Source organism: Diceros bicornis, chromosome 4 (genome assembly GCF_020826845.1).
Source record: "Diceros bicornis minor isolate mBicDic1 chromosome 4, mDicBic1.mat.cur, whole genome shotgun sequence".
NCBI classification, from domain to species: Eukaryota; Metazoa; Chordata; class Mammalia; order Perissodactyla; family Rhinocerotidae; genus Diceros; species Diceros bicornis.
The window spans coordinates 36,596,156-36,618,082 of NC_080743.1; the positions used below are offsets into that span (position 1 = coordinate 36,596,156).

Sequence of the window (21,927 nt, forward strand, 5' to 3'; positions counted from 1 at the left end):
ACATGCTTTTCCCAGCCCTTTAACTTTCTCCACTACAAAAAAGGCCTCCCCTCTTCCCCTAGCCAAGCAATAATTGGCCATCACATATTATCTGTCTGTAATAAAACTTATGGAATTGACTGTATTTTCCACACTACTTATTTCAAGCCATCAAATGGTAATAGGGTACTCTGAAAATCAGGCAACTGTTAATCAAATAACACTGAGTACCCAAGCATACTTAAGCCATGAGGGAACACTTACCTTACATTTAAAAAGCAGGCACTGGTTTCCCTGTAATTAGGTATTTATGAATATTTGCAAAATGTGATAATGCAGTTTTCATTGAAACAACTTAAAAATACAACTTAAACAAATGGAATTGTTCTACTCACTTAGCTTTTTCATGCAGTCACGAAGTCTGGTTTCCAAGCTAAGCACCCTTTGATGTAGTTCCTCGTAGTCATAGGCACCGATTTCCTCCTGAATCCCAGTGAGGACAGCAGACAGATTCCGGATTTCTTCCTTGAATTGGGTGATTAATTTGGCATCTGTTTTGTACTGTTCCAGCACAGGGATCAAGGGCAGGAGCTCGTCCATCTTCTCTTTTAACTCCTGTGAAAAGCAGCCGATTGTTCCTGAGAGTCGTTTAAACAGATCAGGCAGCTATGTTCTTTTTAATGTGATGCTTAAAGGAGATTATTAAAACAGACTCAAATTCCCTTTAAAAAATTTTTTTTAATCTATTTTTCTGTGAAGGTATAATTGACATATATTAGTTTCTGGTGTACAACATAATGATTTGATATTTGTATATTAAAATTCCTTACTGATTTTTAGTTGAAATTAGGAATTTTGTGAGAATGTAAGTGGCCACATGATCACTAGTAGTAAATCCATTTATCTCAGCTTTTTGGTGTAAGAACCTCTCTTTAAATGGTTACATGATTTTCTATAAAACAAATTGATCCTTGTCATAATTACAAAAACTTCTTATGGTAGCAATTAAGGGTTTATGTATTATCTCACTTTCTGGTAGCATTCTATAAAGTGAATAATGCATTATGTAGTTAGGAAATATAAGCAGGGTCCATCTTCTAATTTTGAGTTATTAGGAATAGGTCAAATTTCTTATGCCTGTGTAGTTAAGTCTAATTACCCATTTATTGATTGTTATGTTGTAGGGGTACTTACAGGAAACTTTGGATCCTGGAACAGCTTTTCCCTAACATTTTAAATTTTTCCAATTATGGCCTACCACCACTCTGTCCTTCCACTGTGTTTGGGTGTGCCTTCTCTTTTTAATATCCATCTTAGCACAGCATCATTAGGAAGGTAAGTTCAGCAAATATGATAAATCATGCAAAGCCTGTCAAAGCTCAAAGAAATGTATGTTGCTGTTTACCATTTTGAATCATTGCCCACGCTCTGACTCCATTTGCCTTAGCATAGATAATTTAGAGCTCTTTATGTAATGTGGAGTTGTTCATCCATGTAGTGAATTAACTCTTCCAGGGACAAAGATGCTCATAGTTTATGTGACAAAAGAGCTAGTTACACAGAGTTATTTGAAACTGAAACATCAGTTTTCATCTAAGGATCAAGAAGTGTATGTGGCCAAAATAACGCCCCTCACTCCAAGCATCACAGGATTGAGCCACACCTGCAGTTTCACTTTCAATTTCCAGACATGTCACCTTTTCTTCTTTTCCTTTAACTTGGTGGTGGTGGTCAATGAAAATATTTCATGAGTTTGATTCAGTTGGAGTTTATTGCAGATGATGTAATTTGTGGAAAGAGCTGCCACTGTTATGATCACTTGAGAATAATCCATAGGTGTTGTCAGAAACCATGCTGTACACTAACTAATTTAAGGGGATGAAAATTATATTTTAAAATTACGTTTAGAAGATGTTATCACTATAAATGCATTAAAATAGCAGGAACTCCCATTGCTACCCTGATTAGGAGTTTATGTTCCTTGTAGGGAAATTTCCACTTGTGTAAGCTCGGAATTCTTGGAATTTGTCTATATGTCCATGTTGAATGGGAGGGTAAAGAGAGTCTTAATAATGAGAAAGATTCATAAATATTACAGTCAAAAGGCAGAATTGCAGAGCTTTGCTCATTTTGAAATAAACTTATTAGTCTGAGCATCTTATGGCATCCCTAAAGGAAGACACAATTGCTCCATTAGGATTTTAATGAGAAGAGTTCTATCAGTACCATTTGTCGCATATTACAGCAACTGTTACAATGAAGAGTTTTACATTTTACTATGGGAATATCAAAAAGAGAGCATTAAATGTCACAATTTTGGTGGCATTTTTTCCCGTGAATTAAAAAAAATAGGTATTTATATTTTTAGATCTTTTCAAAAATCCATAGTTTGATTATTGGTAGTCAATCTTGAAACTCTGGAAACTTGTCAAAGAACAGTGGAAAGTCCACCCAATGTATATATCAAATACTTAAAAGATTAAAGTAGAATAGCACAGATTTGTGCTTGCTAATCCCTTTTAGAATTTCGCTTTCTACTCTGTTGCTCTTATAGCTGAGGTTGTATATAGCTAGACTATCTTGCCCAATAGTGATCTCTTCACATAAGAATGATAGTCTCAAGTATGATAACTAGAAAAGCTTTTCATCTTAAAGAATGTAGAAGATAAGACCTACTTAGAGTTTTTGGTAAGTTGAAAATGGTGTGCCAGAAAAGGATTTTGTTTGTTTTAGAAGTATTCTTTGATGTTAAGCTTACTTTTGGAATATTCCATTTCTTCTCAAATATGGCACCTCAGCACCTAGAATAAAATCTGACTCATAGGACTCAGTGAACAAATAAAGTCAACAAATGTATACTGAACATCTAATTTTTATTATTATTTTTATAGCAGAGAGCTGCAGTCTACTCCAAGATGCAATGTGTCACTGGTATTAGGATGCTTAACTTGGGAGCTAGACTTTGTGGTTCTGATACTTATTAGGTGTACGACCTTGGGCAAAGTGATCAACATTTTTGTGCATCAGTTTCCTCATGTGAATGATGGCGATAAAAATAGTGCCTACCTCAGAGGATTGTTGTGAGGATTAAATTAGTTGATATATGTTTAAAGTGCCCAGAAGTATGTGCTAGATAAGTGAAACTCTTCAGAAAAATAATGTCATTATAATTATTGCTATTTGGATTTTGACATATAATTTCAGTATCTATTTGGGTTACGTGAACTAGGAAAATCAAAATCATTATGTCATCTGGTGCTGCCTGAAAATTCAGTTTTCTTATTGGTAGCCTGCCTGCTGCTGGGCCAACATGGAATAGGCAAATTATTCCCTTGTGTTTCTCTCAGCTTGGTAGTTTTTTATTTCTTTGTTTCCTTTCCTCTCCCAAGAGTTTCCATAGATGCATATTTGTTGTCATGTGTCCCTGGCCCTGCCAGCCCTGGCATCCTCAAGCTGTCCGTCTGAACTTGAATGATTTCCACTCCACGCCAGAGACCCTGAGCTCCTCTCCTTCTCTCCCTCTTCTTTTCTAGGAATGCTTCCCCTGCGCTGTTAAGTGCCAGCTTACCATTTCCTATTTTGTTGATGGCTTCAGCATCAGGTTCACATTATTACTCTGCAGTTTACACCCTAACTTTGAACATTGAAAATTGACATTGAAAACCTTTTTGTTTTCTTGATCTCCTCTGTGATTTAGTTGTTTTGGGGGGAGGGAGTGGTTGGGCACTAGTCCAAAGTGCTTTCTTGAATATTGTCAAACCTTGAAACTCTTCCCCTGATCTTCTCTAAACAAAATTAAACAAAATTAACTACTCTTCTCTTCATGCTGTTAAGTAATATTTATGCCTCAATTTACTATCAGTTTTATCCGCCTATTTGTTAGTTGTCTTTCATAGATGAGAGATTACATATTATATATCCAGCAGCGGGCTCAACACAGCCTTGCACACAGTACGTGCTCAATAAATATTGGTTAAAATTCATTCATTTGTTTCTCATCCTTATATTCTTCTCTGTTTACCATTCTCCCATAAATTCTCTATTTGTCCAGTTCACTCATTCTCACACTTCCAATAATGTTTAAATATATTGTATCTTCTAGGTCTTGTTCTAATTTCTTAATCTCCTGGCTTTGTTTACTTCTCTCTTCAACTTAAACTTTGTGATTCATCACTTCAGCCCCTTCTCTTATCAATACCCTCAACTTTCTTACCCTCTGTTCCTTCTGTTGTGCCTTTCTGGTAAAACTTTAAAACTGGTTAAGTACAAGACTGTTTTCTACACTTATTTACTCAGGTTTTTCAGCACCACTGAAGACAATCACAAAACTTTGAAAATTTCCGCCACATTAAAATGTGCTGTGCAGAGATCCTGTTGCATGTCCTTGACTAGCTCTCTGCTCATCACCCTTATGTGTGAAAAGCACTTCTAATGCTTGACCAAGAGCTTGAATTCAGGCCCACTCTCTCATCATCAGCAGTCAACCTCATTTACTAATTGGCAGGGAAAACAGAGGCTATTATTTTTATAAAACCACAGTGTGTCTTATAAACTATGTGCTATATCTTTGTAAGGCAGATTATTTCTTTTTAATAGAGGCTCAAATGGCATTACCATGGTCAGATGTTTTTTTAAATCTATGACACTTGTCATAAATAGTTAATAATTAAGTCTACATAGCATGCTTAAAGCATTATTTTCAGTGTTTCTAGATAATTGCAATAAACAAAGTCTAAAAGAAGACTTTATTTGTGTCAAATTATGAAACAACCCTCTTTTTATATTTTCTTAATAATGGTATTATTGCTTCTTCTAATAATTTATATTCTCTATATTTCTCCTCATATTAGCAGAGCATAAAGTCATCAGAAAAACGTTGAAAAATTTAATTATTAATTTTCCTTGAGAATTCCCCTTGTCGTAGATATTGAAGTGCCTGTAAATCTATCTAGAAACTCCACCCAATTCTAGCAGGATGAGGCTATTTTTACAGCAAGTCTTCCATGCATTCCTACCAGCTAATGGTCAGTTTCAGTAGAGAGATGATTGACACCTCCAGTGAGTCTTTAACCTTGCATGTATGGGCCAATGCACAGTTATTTCTAGCTGAGTGCTGTGTCGCTGTCCATCGCTCTCAGTGTCTCATTTGGATTGACAAGATCGCAGAAGTCAAACCTACTTGAAAATGCTTGGTCATTAGTGTCTTCCGATCATCTTCAATCTGCCGAAACTTGGCCTTCAGCCCTTTCATTTGGGTTTCCATTTTTAGAACATATTGGAAATCTCTCTGAGTTCTCAAGTTTAAGACTTCAATAGACTGGGACATGTTCTGAACCTGTTAAAGAAGAACATTGGCTGTACATTATTGTCTGTTTACAAATATATACAATCACCACTCAAGGAACAAAAATGACACTAACATAGAGAACTGGAAGTGCCAAATTCATTATTGCATTTCCACACAACATATTTCCAGAAGAATAATTCTTCATGATAAGCATTCAAAAAATTCAGCAAGAGAAAATTAAACCTAGGCAAGAAATAATAAAATGGACATTCTACCATTAGAGATGACTAAATATAAATAAGAATTTAATATATCAGAAAAATAAATTTTAAAAATAGAATTTTCATTCCAGGGCTCTGTAAGCTTATACTGCCCCAATCTGTTAAATGTTAAAATAAGTTATTTCTATAAGTATTAACTCTGACTTCTTCAAGATCTGGGATACTTAGCAATTGTGGATGGTAACAAAGTATCCAATAGACCAAAATGCGTTCATTGCAGTGCAGTTATGTCAAGCTGCATCTTAAGTACTCCCAGGGGTGAGACTGACTTGAGCAAGAGGAGTGGTGGTAGTGCTGGGACACTTCCTAACTGGGAGAGCCTACTGTTTAAGAGATCTGGAAAACGGCAACTGTTATCAAGTGTTGAGTAGGTAGGCAATAAACGCGTATTAAGCTGATGGCACCATCCCAGGTTCATTGAACCCCATGCTCTTTAGAAGTAGGAAATAGGTGACCTATAAAACATGTAGAAGTGAGGAAAGAGAGGCTGCTCTAATTTTTGTGGCAGCAAAAACCTGAAAACAAAGTGAAAGCCTCTAATACTGGGAAAGCTGTTAAATGAATTGAGGAATGGAATACGAATAAACTATTTTAAAGAATAAGACAGATCTCTATACCTTTGCTACTCAAAGTATCGCCTACAGAGCAACAACTTTGGCATCACCTGTGAGCTTGTCAGAAATACAGAATCTTGAGGCCCACCCCAGAGCTACTGAGTTAGAATCTGCATTTTATCAAGGTCCCCAAATGATTCCTATGTTTATTAAATTTTGAGAAACACTGGTCAACATGGAGGAATTTCCATGAGAAAAGCAAGTGAGAAGAGCAAATGTAAAGATCTTTATATAATTTGATTCTTTTATTGTAAAGCAAATTCTCTCTCTCTGTCTTTTTCTCTTTCTCTCACCCCACCCCAACATACATGCACACATATATGTAAAAGAAAATGGAGTACATAAGCAAAAAATCATGGAGAAAGGTATGGAAACATTAGAAGGCTACATATTAGGGTGTTGACATTAGTTTTCTGGTGAGGGGTGAGGTGTGGGTGAGACAAGAAGTAGCAAAATAAACATTGTAGAAAAGGGTCCCTGGTAAATATTATATGTATAAATCTATCTGCATAGAATTATATTTTATTTGCATAAATGAATACATAAAAGCATGGACACCAAAAAAATGGTAGTGGGATTTCAGGTGAGTTTTACTTTGTTTATATTTTTTGTGTGTGTTATTCCACTTTTTTTAATAAACATGTATTATTTATGTTATAAGTAGAAAGTTATTTTCATTGCAAAACTTGAAAGTTACAAATAATGAAGGGAAGATTTGTTCAGAGACAGATTTTTGTCATCAGGTAAAGTCACAAAGCTTAGTGGACCAGCTAGCTATAAAGAGCCCCTTGTTAATACATTCCTCAGAACTGGAACATTCAGAAAAGGCAGTGAATTCTGCTGCCTTGGCTTGCCTCAGTTCCTCCACTTTTCTTGTCAGAGAAGGTCACATTTTCTTGTTTCTTTTTCTGCTGTCTTGATCCATAGTCCTGCCCTTTACAAATCCTCTCTTTTCAGGACATATTACAGTCAAGCTTATTGTAAAACTAATTATGGAATGTGTGTGTTTGATGGCAACAGAGAAGTGGCTGCCCTTCTGTGAGCTCCATGAGGTTAGAAACTGTGTCTTATTCATACCTTTTATTTCCAAGGCCTTACATAGAACCAGGCACAGAATAAATTGCTCAATGAATATCTGTTGGGTAAAATTATCTTAGGCTTCCAATAGCAGTAACAGGTAATTAGTATTTTAATATTTTAAACAAAGTTTCCTCCTCCTGTCATTGGTTAGGCTATAGCATTACATGACTCCCAAATATTTCTTAATTTCCTATCATTCCTACATTCAGAAAGCTTCACTTTTTTAATTTTTAGTGCAGCACAAAATTACTGAGACAATATTGAAAGCACGGTAACTGCATCTTGGATAAATGCAAAGCTTTCAAAATAATTTTCAACTCCATTATGGTTAAGCATGAGTAAAGAAAAGCCATTTGAGTTAAAGAAACTATCTATACATTTGAATATGGCATTTGTCTGTGAAGACACCCATCACTGGTACGGCCAATATTCTTCTAGGAATTCTATGTACCTGGGCAGAGTCTGTACAATTAGAAAATGATAGGCAAGTGAGGTATTCTAAATAAAATCAAAAAGTCTCTCTTTTATTTTGTCTCTGACTTACCCTGTCAAGTTAATTTTCAACTTTATTTGTCTTGTGGCAAAACACACTGAGAGAATTTTTGCTGAGACTTGATTGTGACCTTCTATATTGTAGAATCATGTATAATTATAAGAGCTACATTTGGGGTAATGGCTAGGGGTAATGGAGCTGTCTAATTGGAAAGGATTTGGCTCTGGGTTGCCTTTTGCTTTTCCTGCTGGCTGTACCTAGGACTGTTTAGTTTCTCACTGGTTACAGAGACCCACTAAGCATCAGTTTCCTGATAATACCAGAGATTGGATCTCCACAACTACACTTGTAGGAAGGAGATCCATCTACTGTGGCTCCTCTTTTAGTCTGCTTGTCTCTTATGTTCTCCAATTCAGCTTTCCATACGTGTCCCTGGGCTTTAGACCCTCTCCACATAGTTTGGCAAACTCATGGTCCCCCTTAATTGATAATTGTTTTGAACTCTTTATTTATCCTGGTTCTTTGTATAAATAAAATGTCCGGGGGGCCGGCCCGGTGGCGTAGTGGTTGAGTTGAGTTCATACCCTCCACTTTGGTGGCCCAGGGTTTGCAGGTTTGGAACCCCAGGAACACACCTACACACTGCTTGTTAAGCCATGTTGTGGTGGTGTCCCATTTAAAGCAGAGGAAGGTGGGCATAGATGTTAGCCCAGGGCCAGTCTTCCTCAGCAAAAAGAGGAGGATTGGCAACAGATGTTAGCTCAGGGCTAATCTTTCTCACAAAAACAAAAATAAAACAAAACAAAAAAAATGTCTGAGACCTTTCTGAACTTAAACACACATTAACTTAGATTTCACTCTCATTCATAATTAGTGTGGAAGCTACTTGGAAAAAAAAAAGTCCTATGGTTCAATATGTTTGGATAGCCTTGGAGTTAACAAAAATAAACAGAGATTTCTTTACTGTAGGTCTTCGCAGAAACTTTAGTGTTAAACTCTGTGATGGAAATCTTCGAGAGTGAAGTATATGTATAATGTTTCTTAAATTTCATTTTTTGGTGAGGAAAATTAGCCGGGAGCTAACATCTGTTGCTAATCCTCCTCTTTTTGCTGAGGAAGATTGGCACTGAGCTAACATTTGTGCCCGTCTTCCTTCATATTATGTGAGATGCCTGCTACAGAATGGCTTGATAAGCAGTGCATAGGTCTGCGCCCAGGATCCGAACCTGGGAACCCCAGGCTGTTTGCAAAAGCAGAGCACATGAACTTCACCACCACACCACCAGGCCCGCCCCTCTTAAAATTATTTTATTGGGAGGATGTTGCTGACATCCTATTCCAAAAAATCACGCTTTAGGAAATATTGACCTAGACAATGCAGGACATCTTCAACTGTACAGGGAAGCTATGTAGCTAACAAATAAACATTTTTTTTAAGTGAGTATTTTTAGTTTGGGCATACTAAGACCTGAAATATTGTGAAACCAATTGTATTTTTTCTAATGTTCAGCAATATAACTACTTGTTAAAAATATTTGACAGAACACCAGTTAAATAGTTGTGGGTACCACCAGCTGCATTCTGGATGACACTGACATGGTGTTGAGAAAACGCAAAACTGATCTGGAATAGCTCCACCGTCTACTGATTGAGTGTCATTGATAGGTTTTTTAATCTGAAAAAGCACCAGTTTCCTTTTATATAAACTTAGATGGACAACTACCTCTGCTGTGAGGATTGAATGGAGTGGATACAAATATAATAGATGAAAACTGTTGTCATTAATATCATTATTATTAACAATATTCCCTTTTTCTATGACCAAATCAATCCTTTGGTTAATGGTGAATTGGCTGCTTAAAGGTCATGCTTCTGTTTGCCACCTGGTACCTTGGATTTACGTGAAACTATAGAGAAGTCAGCAAGAACTGGCTCAGAGTGAAGAAGGAATGCTTGTTTCAGATGTTACGTCTTTGGCTCAGTGCAGCAGACCAGTCTTCAGGCCACTCTGAGCAGTGCACACAATTTACTATTCCTCTGTTGGCATAACACTACCAAATGGCAAATTTGATAAATCTAACTTGTGGTGACTTTGATTTTATTAATACATTTTATTTGTTTTTGTCACTTAGGTATTGATGAATTTGTAAAGACGTGATTTTCTAGAGAATTTCTTTAAAACATCAAACAAGTTGCATATTGGATAGACTGGTTGTATAAATGTCAGTGATTGTTTTCAATCAACCTCCGTGGTTGTAGTTTTTTGCCTTATTCATCTTCGCTAAATCTTGGTTTTATCATAGCTCTGGAATACATTTGGCTTTGGATAATAGAGGGTATTATCCATTTTTTGATATTCATACTTTATTTGCATTTTTTCAACTGATTTTTGAAGAAACGTCTGAGCCTATGTGTGGGTTTGTGTATGCAGTGCTGTACTGAAAAACAGTAACACGAATAAGGTTATGATGTGTAAGAAAATGTTTTTCACCATCATTGATGTAGAAAAAATGATATTTTTACATAGAAAAGAAGATTGGAGCAGAAAGTCAGTAATTTGGGGGGAAATACAATTTACTAGAAAAGCAAAATTGGATTTAAAAGATTAAATCTTTTACGAATATAATGAATTTCCCTAGTAACCAAACAATATTAAACTATATATTTGATTTTTTTATAGAAATAAAGAAAATCAAGATTGGAAAACAATACCTGTGAATAATTATAGTTCATGTGTCATGATTTCTAACAGTTGAGAGGCACATTAGCTAGAGTCATTAACTTGAATGAAAATGACATTTGCTCTTGTCTGGTGGACAGATATTGAAGGAGCAGGGAAGATGGGATCTTATTTAAAAAAATAAACTTAAGAAGAGAGAGCCAACAGATGATGATAGCTCCAAGAAGAGGGGGAGGAAAAAGAGACTAATCTTTGTAAAAAAAAAACATGAAAATGTCTTCTTAAAGTCTTAGAACATCAATAGACTTCCAAATAATGTACACAGAGGAAGTTCATTTTCATTATATGGCAGTGGAAGAAAGTTATTGTGGTTAGGCTTGAAATTGCATAAACTATAAATGCTTGTATTAACAAGTTTGACGCTTTCATTTTTCTAGTTTCTCTTAATTTTCTGTACAAGTTCCTATTCAATGCGATAATTGTGTGGATGATCACAGAAATGACATTGCACAGAGTGAATTGTTGACTGTGATATCCTCTAAAAGCACAAGCTACCTAATTTATCTTATTATCCCTGAAGGTACTTAAAATTCAAACATGTTGTCATCCTTCCGTCAGTCTGGCCACCCCAGCTGTCCTACTATATTCAGAGCCCAACACAGTGAAAGTCTGAATGAGAATAATTGAAAGAAACATTCATTGGTTTTTTTCCTCCCCGAACTAAACATAAATAACCTTTCATGCCCTGACTTTTATCTGTAAAAGAAATAAATCAAGGACATTCTGCATTTGATTGTTATAGATCCAGCTTAAGCAAATTATATGGATAGAATGCTTTTGAATGAAATTGAGGAGCTTAATGTTCAAAGGAATGACTTAGAGAATGATGATAAATACACGGAATTATTCATTATCTGTTCAGATAGCTTGCAGATTGCATGCCATTATTTTAACTTCCTTGCAAGGTTGTTAATGGGATCCAAAACTGTGAGCTCACAGAACCTAGTATGCACCTGAGAGTTGAGGCTAAATTTCTGGCCTCCGAATAAGACTTCTTACTTTTTTTCTCTTAAGGAGAGACCGACTGGATGTTAAGATACACGATAGGGAGCCAGTCTTAGGAAAGCAAGATTGGGAAAAGTAAACAGTCATATAAACAGAACAATAGAGTAGGAAGCTTGAGGTACTCCTTTCAAGGAAGGGGAAAAAGTTTATCTGAGAAGAGGAACAAAAATTGGAAGGACCCTACTCACCCTTGTCTACTTGTTTTCCCCTATTTTTTTAAAAAAAGAATGGTAGTTTTCAATAAAACTATGCACGGGGGACACAAGACACTTACCTTTTCCAGCAGTTGGCGAAGCTGCCTGCTTTTGGCATCCCGGGAACACAGGTTTTGTTCTGGAGCAACCACTGTGCAAATGCATCGTCCATCAGGGTCCTGAGCTGAGCTGTACACTTGCCACCCTTCTTTGGGACTAATCTGAGTCTGAGGAAATCAATGGCAAACACACAAAACACAGACCCCCGTTATAGGATAAAGAGAATTTGGGTTTGTAGCATTTTAAGCAAAGCATCTTTTTTGATAAAGTTTGTGTTTATATTCTTTAAAGTTAAAAAGAAAGACTAAACAGTTTACATGGGCAGCAGAGCTTCATTTAGTTACATCTTCCTTATCAACGCACAGAAGGAGAATCTTTCTCTTTCTTTAGCTTCCATATCATTAACAATTTATTGATCCTACATCACTTCCTGATGTTTTTTGTCATATTTGGACATTTTAATGCAACTTTAGAAGCATCTGATAACAACTTAGTCACATATCACCACTCTTTCTACACCAGATCTGTTAGATTGTCTTTCTCAACAGTAAATAGTACTTAGTAGTATATTTTTTTCTGATTATTATTCATGTGTGATATTCTGAAGCAAACCTCTATCTCAAGGAGCTTCGCATGTATGGAAGGGCCAATTATTAATAAAGCTGGAAAGGTATCATTTGAGAATATAGGGTAAAAATAATTAGATCAGCATTGTTTTGCAAAGGATGCAGAGGAGCTAAAGAAAGTATTTTGGCATAGTCTGCCAAATTGATCTTCCCAGATTATTTCTTTGCACTTATCACCCTACCTTCCTAGAACTCTGGCTTAAAGTGGCATTCCAGTTCTGCTGCAGTCTGCCTCCTATTTATGTGTCTAATCTTGCCTCCCGCATCTTCCTACAGGAAACTTTTCTCCAACCAAATTGGTCTATGTGCGTGCTGAAAGCATGCTGCCTTGATTCATATCTTTGTATGTTACTCATTTTGTTTCTCCTGCTTAGAATACCTCCTTTATAAACCTTTAATTTATTCGGCCCTCATAGTTTCTACCTGTTCTAAAGGACCGTCTGTACTATTCATTAGGCATTTAATCTATATTGTCTAGTATGGTTGTCTTTCATATGTCCTATTTTTCAACAATTACTTTACACTCAGCTGCTAGATATATTGGATGTTTCCTATCTGCCATATCAAGTTCATTCTATCAAGTACAAAGATAAGTATCCTCACTTTTTTGTCTAGTTATTTTTCAGGAAGAACTGTACTTCGAATATAACGCTCTCTATTGTACAAAGAGAAGTTGTGGGTGCCATGATGCACTTCCCATGGAGGCACTCAGTCATTTCTCCAGCTGCTGCGAGTGTCAGTGGCTCGACTCTCAGTTGAGTTTCTCTTTGGGGATTGCCTAGTCAAGAACACTGCCCACTCAAGGTCAGGCCCTATTCCAAGGGACAGCTCACATCCACTGAGTTGCTGACGCAAGGGTAGAAAGAAGCATCTAAGAAGCAGGAATTATTCTTATTCTCATTTCACAGAGCAGAAAATTAGTTAACCTGCCTGAGAACGCACAGCTTGGATGCAGTAGAGCTATGCATGAGGCCAGACAGTATGCTCCAGAGCAGTGCTGCCCAACATAATATAATGAAAGCCTCCTGTGTAACTTTAAATTTTCTAGTAGCCAGGTTTAAAGAAGTAAAAAGAAACAAGTGAAATTAATTTTAACAATATATTTTATTATATATTATTTATTATAAAAACAATATATTTTATTTAACTCAGTATATCCATAATGTTATCATTTCAACATGTAATCAATATAAAAATTATTCACGTGGTACTTTACATTCTGGTTTTTTTTCTCCTTTTTTGGGTACTGCCTTTGAAATTGAGTGCATTTTAACACTTAAGGCACACCTCAACTCGGGCTGGCCACATCTGAAGTGCTCAAGAGCCGCACGCGGCCTCCTTGTTGGCTCGTGCAGCTCCCGAGTCCTGCTTTTAATTCCAATGCTATGGCCATATCAATATGATGCTGAACATACACATAATTGTTTTTAAAGGTCAATCATATGAATATTGAGAAAAACTACCTAACAGATGTTACATAGACAAACCACCCAATTTGCATCTGAATTTGTTTTTCCTGTGGAAATATCAGATGAATCAATGGGGCTCCTTCTAGGTAATCTGTGGCTTACTTCTACAACTGAAATCTGAAATACTTCAGCCTTCCTCTATCTTTCCTTCTATCGTTTCCGGGGATTCAGCAGACAGGGAGGTATTTCTTGTATGATCAGAAGAGGGAGATGAATTTAGTCTAGAAAAGAAGATATTTATGGAATCAGGATGGAGGGGCCAGGCTGAGGAAGGGTGAGAGAAGGGCTGAGGGCCAGGAACTGAGATGGGGTTAAGAACAAGGAGGTGAATGGACACCAGCAGAGAACTATCTTGCAAAATGCCTAGTGTTACTGGGCTGGTCTGTTTGCCTGTAGACTGGAGTGCTTTGCTGGGTTGGAAGCAAAAGGACTAAACTAGGCTGACTTCTCTTTCCACGTATCTGCTGTAGTCTGTAGGATCTTCTGTCTCCAGAATTCACAGCAGAACAGAGTTAATCTCCTCCTTATTCTATCCCAGGCCCCAGCTCATCACACCACCAACCAACACAATTCTTTTTCTTTTCAAGGGCTTTAGCAACAATCATACAGGGTGCTGATAGGCATTCCAACAGCAGTCATGAACAAATATTGGGGAAGCTATAAATTATAAACTCAAGAAACTCATGAAGATATCATAGTCCTTATCTTTGATCTACAACGAAAAGCAAACGGTGTCAAACGTATCTTTTTAGTCTCCTTTTTCAGATAGTTCATGGAAGCGTCCTGTGCTGCCTTTTATTTCTGGGGTGGTGGATTCATTACCATTCTTTTCTTTTTCACTCCCCTCATCCCTTCTTTCTAGCATTTATGCCTGGATATCCAGTTAGGATAGAATGATGTACTTAGAATCATATATTGTTAGAATCAGATAGGATCTTAAAGATTATTGTGTTATCTTCTTTTTATTACAGAAGAAAAAATGCAGAGATTATCTACAGAATGGAAATAGGAACAGTTTACCAGAGTAGTTTCAATGATATAATTAAAGGTTTAAGCTGAGTAACTATACGGGCTTTATATATCTAGACATAGCTTCCATAGTTTCAGCTAGGTTTCTCCTAACATTCAACACATATCTCAAATGTGTCAGAAAATTAAAGCTTGTCACTAGAATAAATTTAGCTTCATATAATTTTATATATAACTTTATATAATTGGGCCAGCCAATTATAATGTTAAAATATCTTTAACAGCAGTGTAAACACTGATTATTAAACCTGGCAACATTAATATTGATGTTCACTAGGCAAGTGTTTGGCTAACTAGTGAGGAGCTTATCCTTATGCCCATCACAGGGCAAGGTGTCAGTTGCTCTCTAGAATGAGGGAAGTGGGAAAAGTGAATAAGGTTTGATGTTCATTTAGCATTCTCCCTGAAGTGTCAGCTTAATAAAAGTAGACTCCAGCCTTATTTGTACTTCCAATTGTCTTCTTGTAAGAATCACTGAAAAGAGCCATGACCTTACCTACTACAGAGTTAGTCTGAATGATCTCAACTATAACAAGTTACCTCTTTGGCAAGAAAAAAGTAACTCGAAAGAGAAAAAAGCTAATATAAAAGATGAGAGCCTGACAGTTCTGTGGGTTTTGATAGAGACTTCTGTGTCAGGGTCAATGAGAAATAAAGGAAGCTTTGTGAGCATTTCTACTGTTCTCTTTTAGGGCACCCATACTGGAATTGAAAAGAGAATCAAAAAAAAAAAAAAAAAAAACAACTAAGACCTCAGGTGGAAGGAAATATTTAGATAGTTTTTGGATACCAATGAAAAACAACTTGCTCCCATTTTAACTTATAAGAGCAATTATTCAGGTGTCAATAAAATTCACGTATTAATAATAGCAAAGAGCTCTAGCCATTACTTGGCAGTTCACATGTGTTGTTGCCTTTGAATATCACAATAACCCTATGGACTAGGTGATGTTATTCTGCTCATTTTATAGGTCAGGAAACTAGACTTAAAGACAGTAATGAACTTGCTCAAGGTCATGCATGGGGTAATCAGAGCTGGGATTTGTACTTGCACAGTCCGATTTCAGATCCTGAAAGTTTAACCTCCACGTGACACCGCCAGTTATCTGAAATTCCCTTTTGTATATGATGAAAATAACCCGGATAGCATTTTCTGAGCTACTGTGAAGCCCAATAGTTGGACCTGGAGGGTGCATGTAGTTTATTACTATCCAAACTATTGTTAATCACAGTGATTACTGATGCAGTTCTCTTTGAACCTTTTGTGTTAATTAGAACTAAATGAACTATTTAGCAGTTTTTAATATTACAAAACTCATGAAATATTTAAGAATGCTCTAAATAGGAGAATTAAAATGATAATTTTAACAATTGGATTTCAAGTCTGAATTCTTTGCTTATAATTTAATTACAAATCTCTGCTTTATAAATACAAAGCTACTGTGTGAGAGTTCTCCCAAAACTTCAGAGGCTTTGTACAAGAAAAGATAGATCCTAAGGACTGAGGTAAAAGTAGAAATAAATAAAAATGTCTTATATTTCAGTATTTTTTTTGTTTATAAAAATCCCTTCTCTGTATTAGTCTCAATTCTTTTGAACCAACTACCCTTAGAAATAGACATCATCTTATTTTAATGATGAGGAAACAGAAACTCAAAGAACTTAAGCAGTTTTTTTCCAAGTCACCCATTTAGTAAATGTTATATATTGGACTTCTACCATTTTTCTCCGACTTTCAGCCCAGAGCTCTTTACTATCATCCTCTGTAGATAAATACAGATGGATGGTCTATGTCTATTCACCAATAGCCAAAAACTGTGCTTAAGAGGAGATACACACAGGCAGGTGGAGGGCATTATCCAAACAGTATTGAAATAAGTAGCAACTGGCACCCCAGAGGAGTAGTTAGCAGTAAAAGCTTAGCAAGACACAACTGGCTATTTCTGTGGAAGGCTCTGCAATCAATTATCAGGGGCCATGTGGAGGGCCAGGCAAAAGGACAGAATTCTGATCCTTAGAAGAGAACAAAATCAGCTGGTTGGACATTGTTAGGTCTTCTGTTTGATGTTGAATTTCTGGGCATTTCAAAAAAAGTACAAACTGAGGCAAAAAGGAATAAAGGATCTAGCTACTGAAAGTGGTGTACAAGATAAGAAAATAAAGCAGAAAAAAGTCCATTTATTAAAACCTATTCGACTTAGAGTGGAGATACCTAAGTGATGAAAACCCCTTGTAAATTTTCTGTCTGAGATTAGGTTTTGTCTCAGAGAGTGAAATGTGGTTTAGCATGCTAATGGCTTTAGTTGTGAAGAGAGGAGAAATGTGAGGACAGGAATTAGAGAGATGTTGACAGATCACGCTAAAAGAAGCTGTGTTCTAGAAGATGTGTTAATAAAGATGTCACTGCATAGTAGTTTTATTTCCATTTCTTATTAGACTGGTTGGAACTGAAATAAGAAATGCATATTCTTCACTCGAGAAAACCTCAAGGTTCTAAGAAAAACAACTATAAAAACAAAAAAACAAATGAAAAAAAAACAAAGATATCATCAAATTTAGGGTGGTTGGTCACCTCTGCTCGTATTCTGGAAATCACAATGACAGAGTTGGGAAGGACTTAGAAGTCATATCTGGTCCTATGTCTTTCCACTCAATAGCACTTCTCCTGTATGTTCTTGTGTTTCCACATGATAGGAATTTCACTGCTTCATAGGTAGCGCCCTCCATTGGTGGAAAGCTGCGGGGCTAGATCTGAACTTCTCTGTACTCTTCCCCTTTGGCCCTACTTCTACTTTAAGTACTTAAACAAGAATAAATCTACTCTCTTATTCACGTCACAATTTTACTTTAAAAAGCCAATTATCACTTTCTCTGTGGCTCTCAAGATTTGCCATTCTGTTCTCTCATCCATCTCCCACTCCTTAGTTTGCTTAGTTACTCTATTACAAAATGGACATTGCCTAAGAATTTGGGGAAGAAAAACAGTCATACAGGACAGAGAAGTCGGATATCTTCATCCAGGACTAAAAGGAGTCGGTGACGTGAGGATAAGAAATTTAGTATTGAGTTTGTATCAGGGTATTCTACTCGTTTTACAGAACTTAAAACTAACTCATTGAAGTAGTTATGAGGAGAAGCAGCTAGATATTTGAAAATGTAGCAAAACAAATCTCTTATGCCCACAGGTCTCTGGGAGGCCTCCATCGTGGTAGCAGTCAGACTGACTGAGAACAGCTGGTGTCTGCTGAATGTCCTCTGCTTGTTTAATTACTCTTTTCCAGGTTCTTCCTGGTGTAGAGTCTACAGTGTGGGGGATTTCTCAGAAGCTCAGCCTCCAGGGGGAGTTACTCTGTATCAGAGAGACGTGCCGGAGGGAGCCTGAGCTTTCTCAGAGCCGAGGCTTCGTCTCTGCTGACACCAGCTCCTCCAAAGGCTATGGGCCCAGTGATGGATTAGAAGGAAAAAAAGAAAGAAAATAGGACTAACGAGGAGATAAAGGAATGTTTCAAGATTCTAAAAAAAACAAGAGGAAGCTTATTCCCCTAATAAGGAGCTGTATTTAACTACTTACTAACAAAACTATCCTGGAAATTTAAAAACCACTTTCAGCTTTTGAGATAATCAAATGTACACTGCCTATTTCACAGACACCTGCCATAAATAGATTTAATTGCCGTTTAATGATTAAAACCCTACCTTATTTTTGTTTTTGTTTTTTTCAGGTCATTTGAAACTCTCTTCTAAAGAGAGACTATGTTCATATTTGTGTAAATCTGTGCTTCTTATCATTTGCACATTCCACAAACAGTCATAAAACGAATTTTAAGACCTACTTTTTTTTGGCATATATAGAATTGCAGGCTCATCACATTCATACTATCTAAAGTGAGAACATAGAGTGAGAAAGTTGAGAAGGGCTGGACATCATAACTGTACCTACTGGGAAGGAAACTGTTAACCCTATCATCTAAAGGGAGGGGAGTCCAGGATCATGGGAAACCACATGAGCAGGGCAGAGAGAAACTAGTGTGGCACCAGGGGCCAGGGGGGGCAAGGACTAGCACAGGTGGGTGAGATGACTTCCCCGGTCAGGACTGTAGTGTGGTGACTTGCTTTCACCCTTGGCTCTGTCATTAACCACGTGGAGGAAATCTATTTAGTCACTTACACATTTCAAGTCAATCTTCCCACTTGCAGAATGAGGAGGTTGGATTAGATCAGTCATATTTCCAGCTAAGCTCTTGAGAGCTCTAAGGTTTCTGTGAGCTTGACTAGGGCAAGGGGTTGATTGTGTGAGGAGGTAGCAGAAGGTGGAGGCCCAGTAAATGTCTCCCTCATCATTTATTATTTGACCCACGACCTGTTTTACATATTGGATTTCCACTTCAAGTTTCATTCAACAAGTATTTATTCAGCATATATTATATAAGACTTAATTTGGGAAAAAAAAGGGGGTGGGCACTGCTGCCAAAAGTAGTGTGAAAATAACTGGCCTGGGTGGTTTCTAAGATCCTCTCCAGCATTAACATTTCATGATCTTAATCTAGGAAATACAGATTCATTCATTTTTCATCATGGAAATCCTAAGGTAGGAGCAATTATCTTGAATAATTAAGGTAGGGAAATGTCATAGACATTGTTCTTCTGTAAAGTGTGCCACTTCTGTAAAGCACGCCAAAAAAAAAAAGAAAGAAAAGAAAAAGGCTTTTGCAACCTGGTTTCTTCATTCCAGTGAATATCACAGTGCAAACTTTCCTGTGCTGTTTTTTTTTTTTAAATCACTCAGAGGAAGATTTGGTTGTGTCAGAACATTCATAGACCATAGCAATGCTTTATATTTTTCAACCAACAGATTACCGTCAAAAAGTAAAGAAAATAAATTTACTTTAAACTTACAAGGTAAGTAGAAGTCCTAAAAGAATTGTGCATAATTTTGGAAATTGGATTCTCTTCCATCAACAACAAAAGGAAATAACCAAACCAATGTCTATATACACAAAAAATATGCATCTCAGAATCAAGGTACCACGTTTGAAATATAACACATTCATGAATTTCTTAGTTTAGATTCATTTTTTTGAAAGAGTTAATTCAACCACTATGTTGTTACAAACCATCAAGTACTTGAATGTTGGGAAAATTTGGCTCAGTAAATATTAATTAATGTAAATGTCTTTTTTGTGTAATTATTTACTGATGACACATTATGCTTTCTTTATAACTACAAATCTCTTGTACATCTCTCCCACCATACACATCATGCAGGTAAGGAAGGGAATCTCAATAACGGAGGCGCTGAGGGTACCATAAGTAACTGAAGGGGGGTGAAAATGTAAAAGCGGGTCAAAGTGTGCCTCACATGTGCTGTGCTGGTGCTCTAAGCACTGGGTGAATCTGACAAATTACGTAATTAATTTGATCTAACTCTACTCAGTTAATTACACATTGATTGATAGATTATTATTAGCAACTGCAAGCAAGTCTTGAAAATGAAGCGTTACTTTTGTTTTAGTATCTGACTGTTTTTGATCTACTGTAGTAATCCGGTGATAAAAACAGATAAAGATAAAAAGATAAAGAACTCTAAATACTAATTGTTTCTGTACCTTTTAGCAGGGAAATTCTTTTTCCAGGGTATTCTTTCTATTTGAATTTGTAAATTTCTATTGTATAGTATTGTAAATTTCTATTGAAAAAAACCAATAGTTTTAGTCTTCATTTGAAACGTATTAGAGTATTGCCACCTAAACTATGTTTCAAACTATCAGAAAAGACTTGGTTATAATGTGGGAAGGGTTAAAAAGCCACTAATTTTTGGAGAATGAAGACTACAGGAGTCAGACTTGTGATGGGGAAAGTCTTTATAAAAAATTAAATACAGGGAAATGATTTTATCAAGTAAGTTTTCTATTGTTCATGTTTCTTAGTTCTCTTAAAGGTCTTTTTGGCAGGCTTTAAATTGCTGACATTTTTAATTCATTTATTTATTTTTTCATTTATGTTTTAAAGAGATTGATTTCTCTGACAGAATGCATTGCAAACAGTCACAGGAATTGAATTCCAAGGAAGAACCTGCTATAGTAAAACTAGATTAGATAGAATATACTCTATAGCATATTCTGTAGGAAAAATTATGGAGATTTCACAGACATTGAAAGAAGTAAACATATTTCTTATAAGAATCCTTCCAAACCTCAGATTAAAATAGTTAAGTTAAAGCTTTTCATTCTTAAGAATTTCATGAGTCTAGTATTTCCTTTCACAGCTAGTTTTTCAGGCAGTCCATTTATTTTTTTGGTGTAACTTTAAAGTGTTTACAAAGAAATATCCATGACTAAAGTTACCACATAAATATTATATCTTTGAAGCAGAATTGTGAATAGAGAAGCAACAGCTCAGCCGTTGCAATTTACAAAATAAAGCCCACTGGTTTAATGCACTTACTCGCCCAGACGGCCAAACCCCGGGGGGTGACTTACTAAAGTCTCTGGCGTCGACAGCCTCGTTGTGTTCAGTCCTACCAAGGATGGGAGAGTTTGGGACATCCAGTTTGAGATCATTGCCATGGTACTAAGCACAGCGCCAAGCTTCAGCAGTGGAGGACTCATTGCTGTGGAGCTAATGAGTTTTCATAGTGAATGATTAAGATCCCGGTGCTGGGCTGGCAGCGGGAGGCGTGACTGCAGCACGCCACATCTACAGCATGAAAAGAGATCAACTTCCCCAGCTCTCATCACACAGGAAAGCTCACAGAACCTCTTTCCCCCACCCTCAAGGAAAGTGCCCTGCCCTTCCTTCTCTTCGCTTACTGGGCACTTTGCTGGACCATCAGACAAAATATTCTTGATAGGATTTGGTTGGTAATTATCAGAGCAGAGGTGGGAGGGAGGGAGAAACTTGAGCTTTTCCTGCTCCACTGTAGTCAGTTACCATCAACAGAGTCCATTTCCTCTGGGGTTTCTGTGAATATATAATCAGCTGATCTGTATCCTTCATAAAAAATACACCTTTAAATGGAGGTCCGCCAAAGTGAACATTTCAAACACTAAACAATATCTAGAGATCTCTCT

The 21,927-nt window shown here is 36.7% G+C and overlaps 1 protein-coding gene across 2 annotated transcripts in view; it reads right to left on the minus strand.

Moving 5' to 3' along the window:
- Positions 1 to 21,465, minus strand: part of OLFM3 (olfactomedin 3) — a 41,690-nt gene extending 20,225 nt beyond the window's left edge. Inside the window, exons 1-5 of one of the 2 annotated variants that reach the window (XM_058537168.1) lie at positions 21,337 to 21,465; positions 20,359 to 20,372; positions 11,754 to 11,889; positions 5,159 to 5,314; positions 375 to 594 (exon numbers count right to left, since the gene is read on the minus strand). In XM_058537168.1, the coding sequence (XP_058393151.1) occupies positions 375 to 594; positions 5,159 to 5,314; positions 11,754 to 11,889; positions 20,359 to 20,372; positions 21,337 to 21,465 (655 nt within the window). Of the gene's footprint in view, positions 1 to 374; positions 595 to 5,158; positions 5,315 to 11,753; positions 11,901 to 20,358; positions 20,373 to 21,336 lie in introns of both variants that reach the window. The other variant, XM_058537167.1, reaches the window with a different exon arrangement.
- Between the last annotated feature and the right edge of the window lie 462 nt (positions 21,466 to 21,927).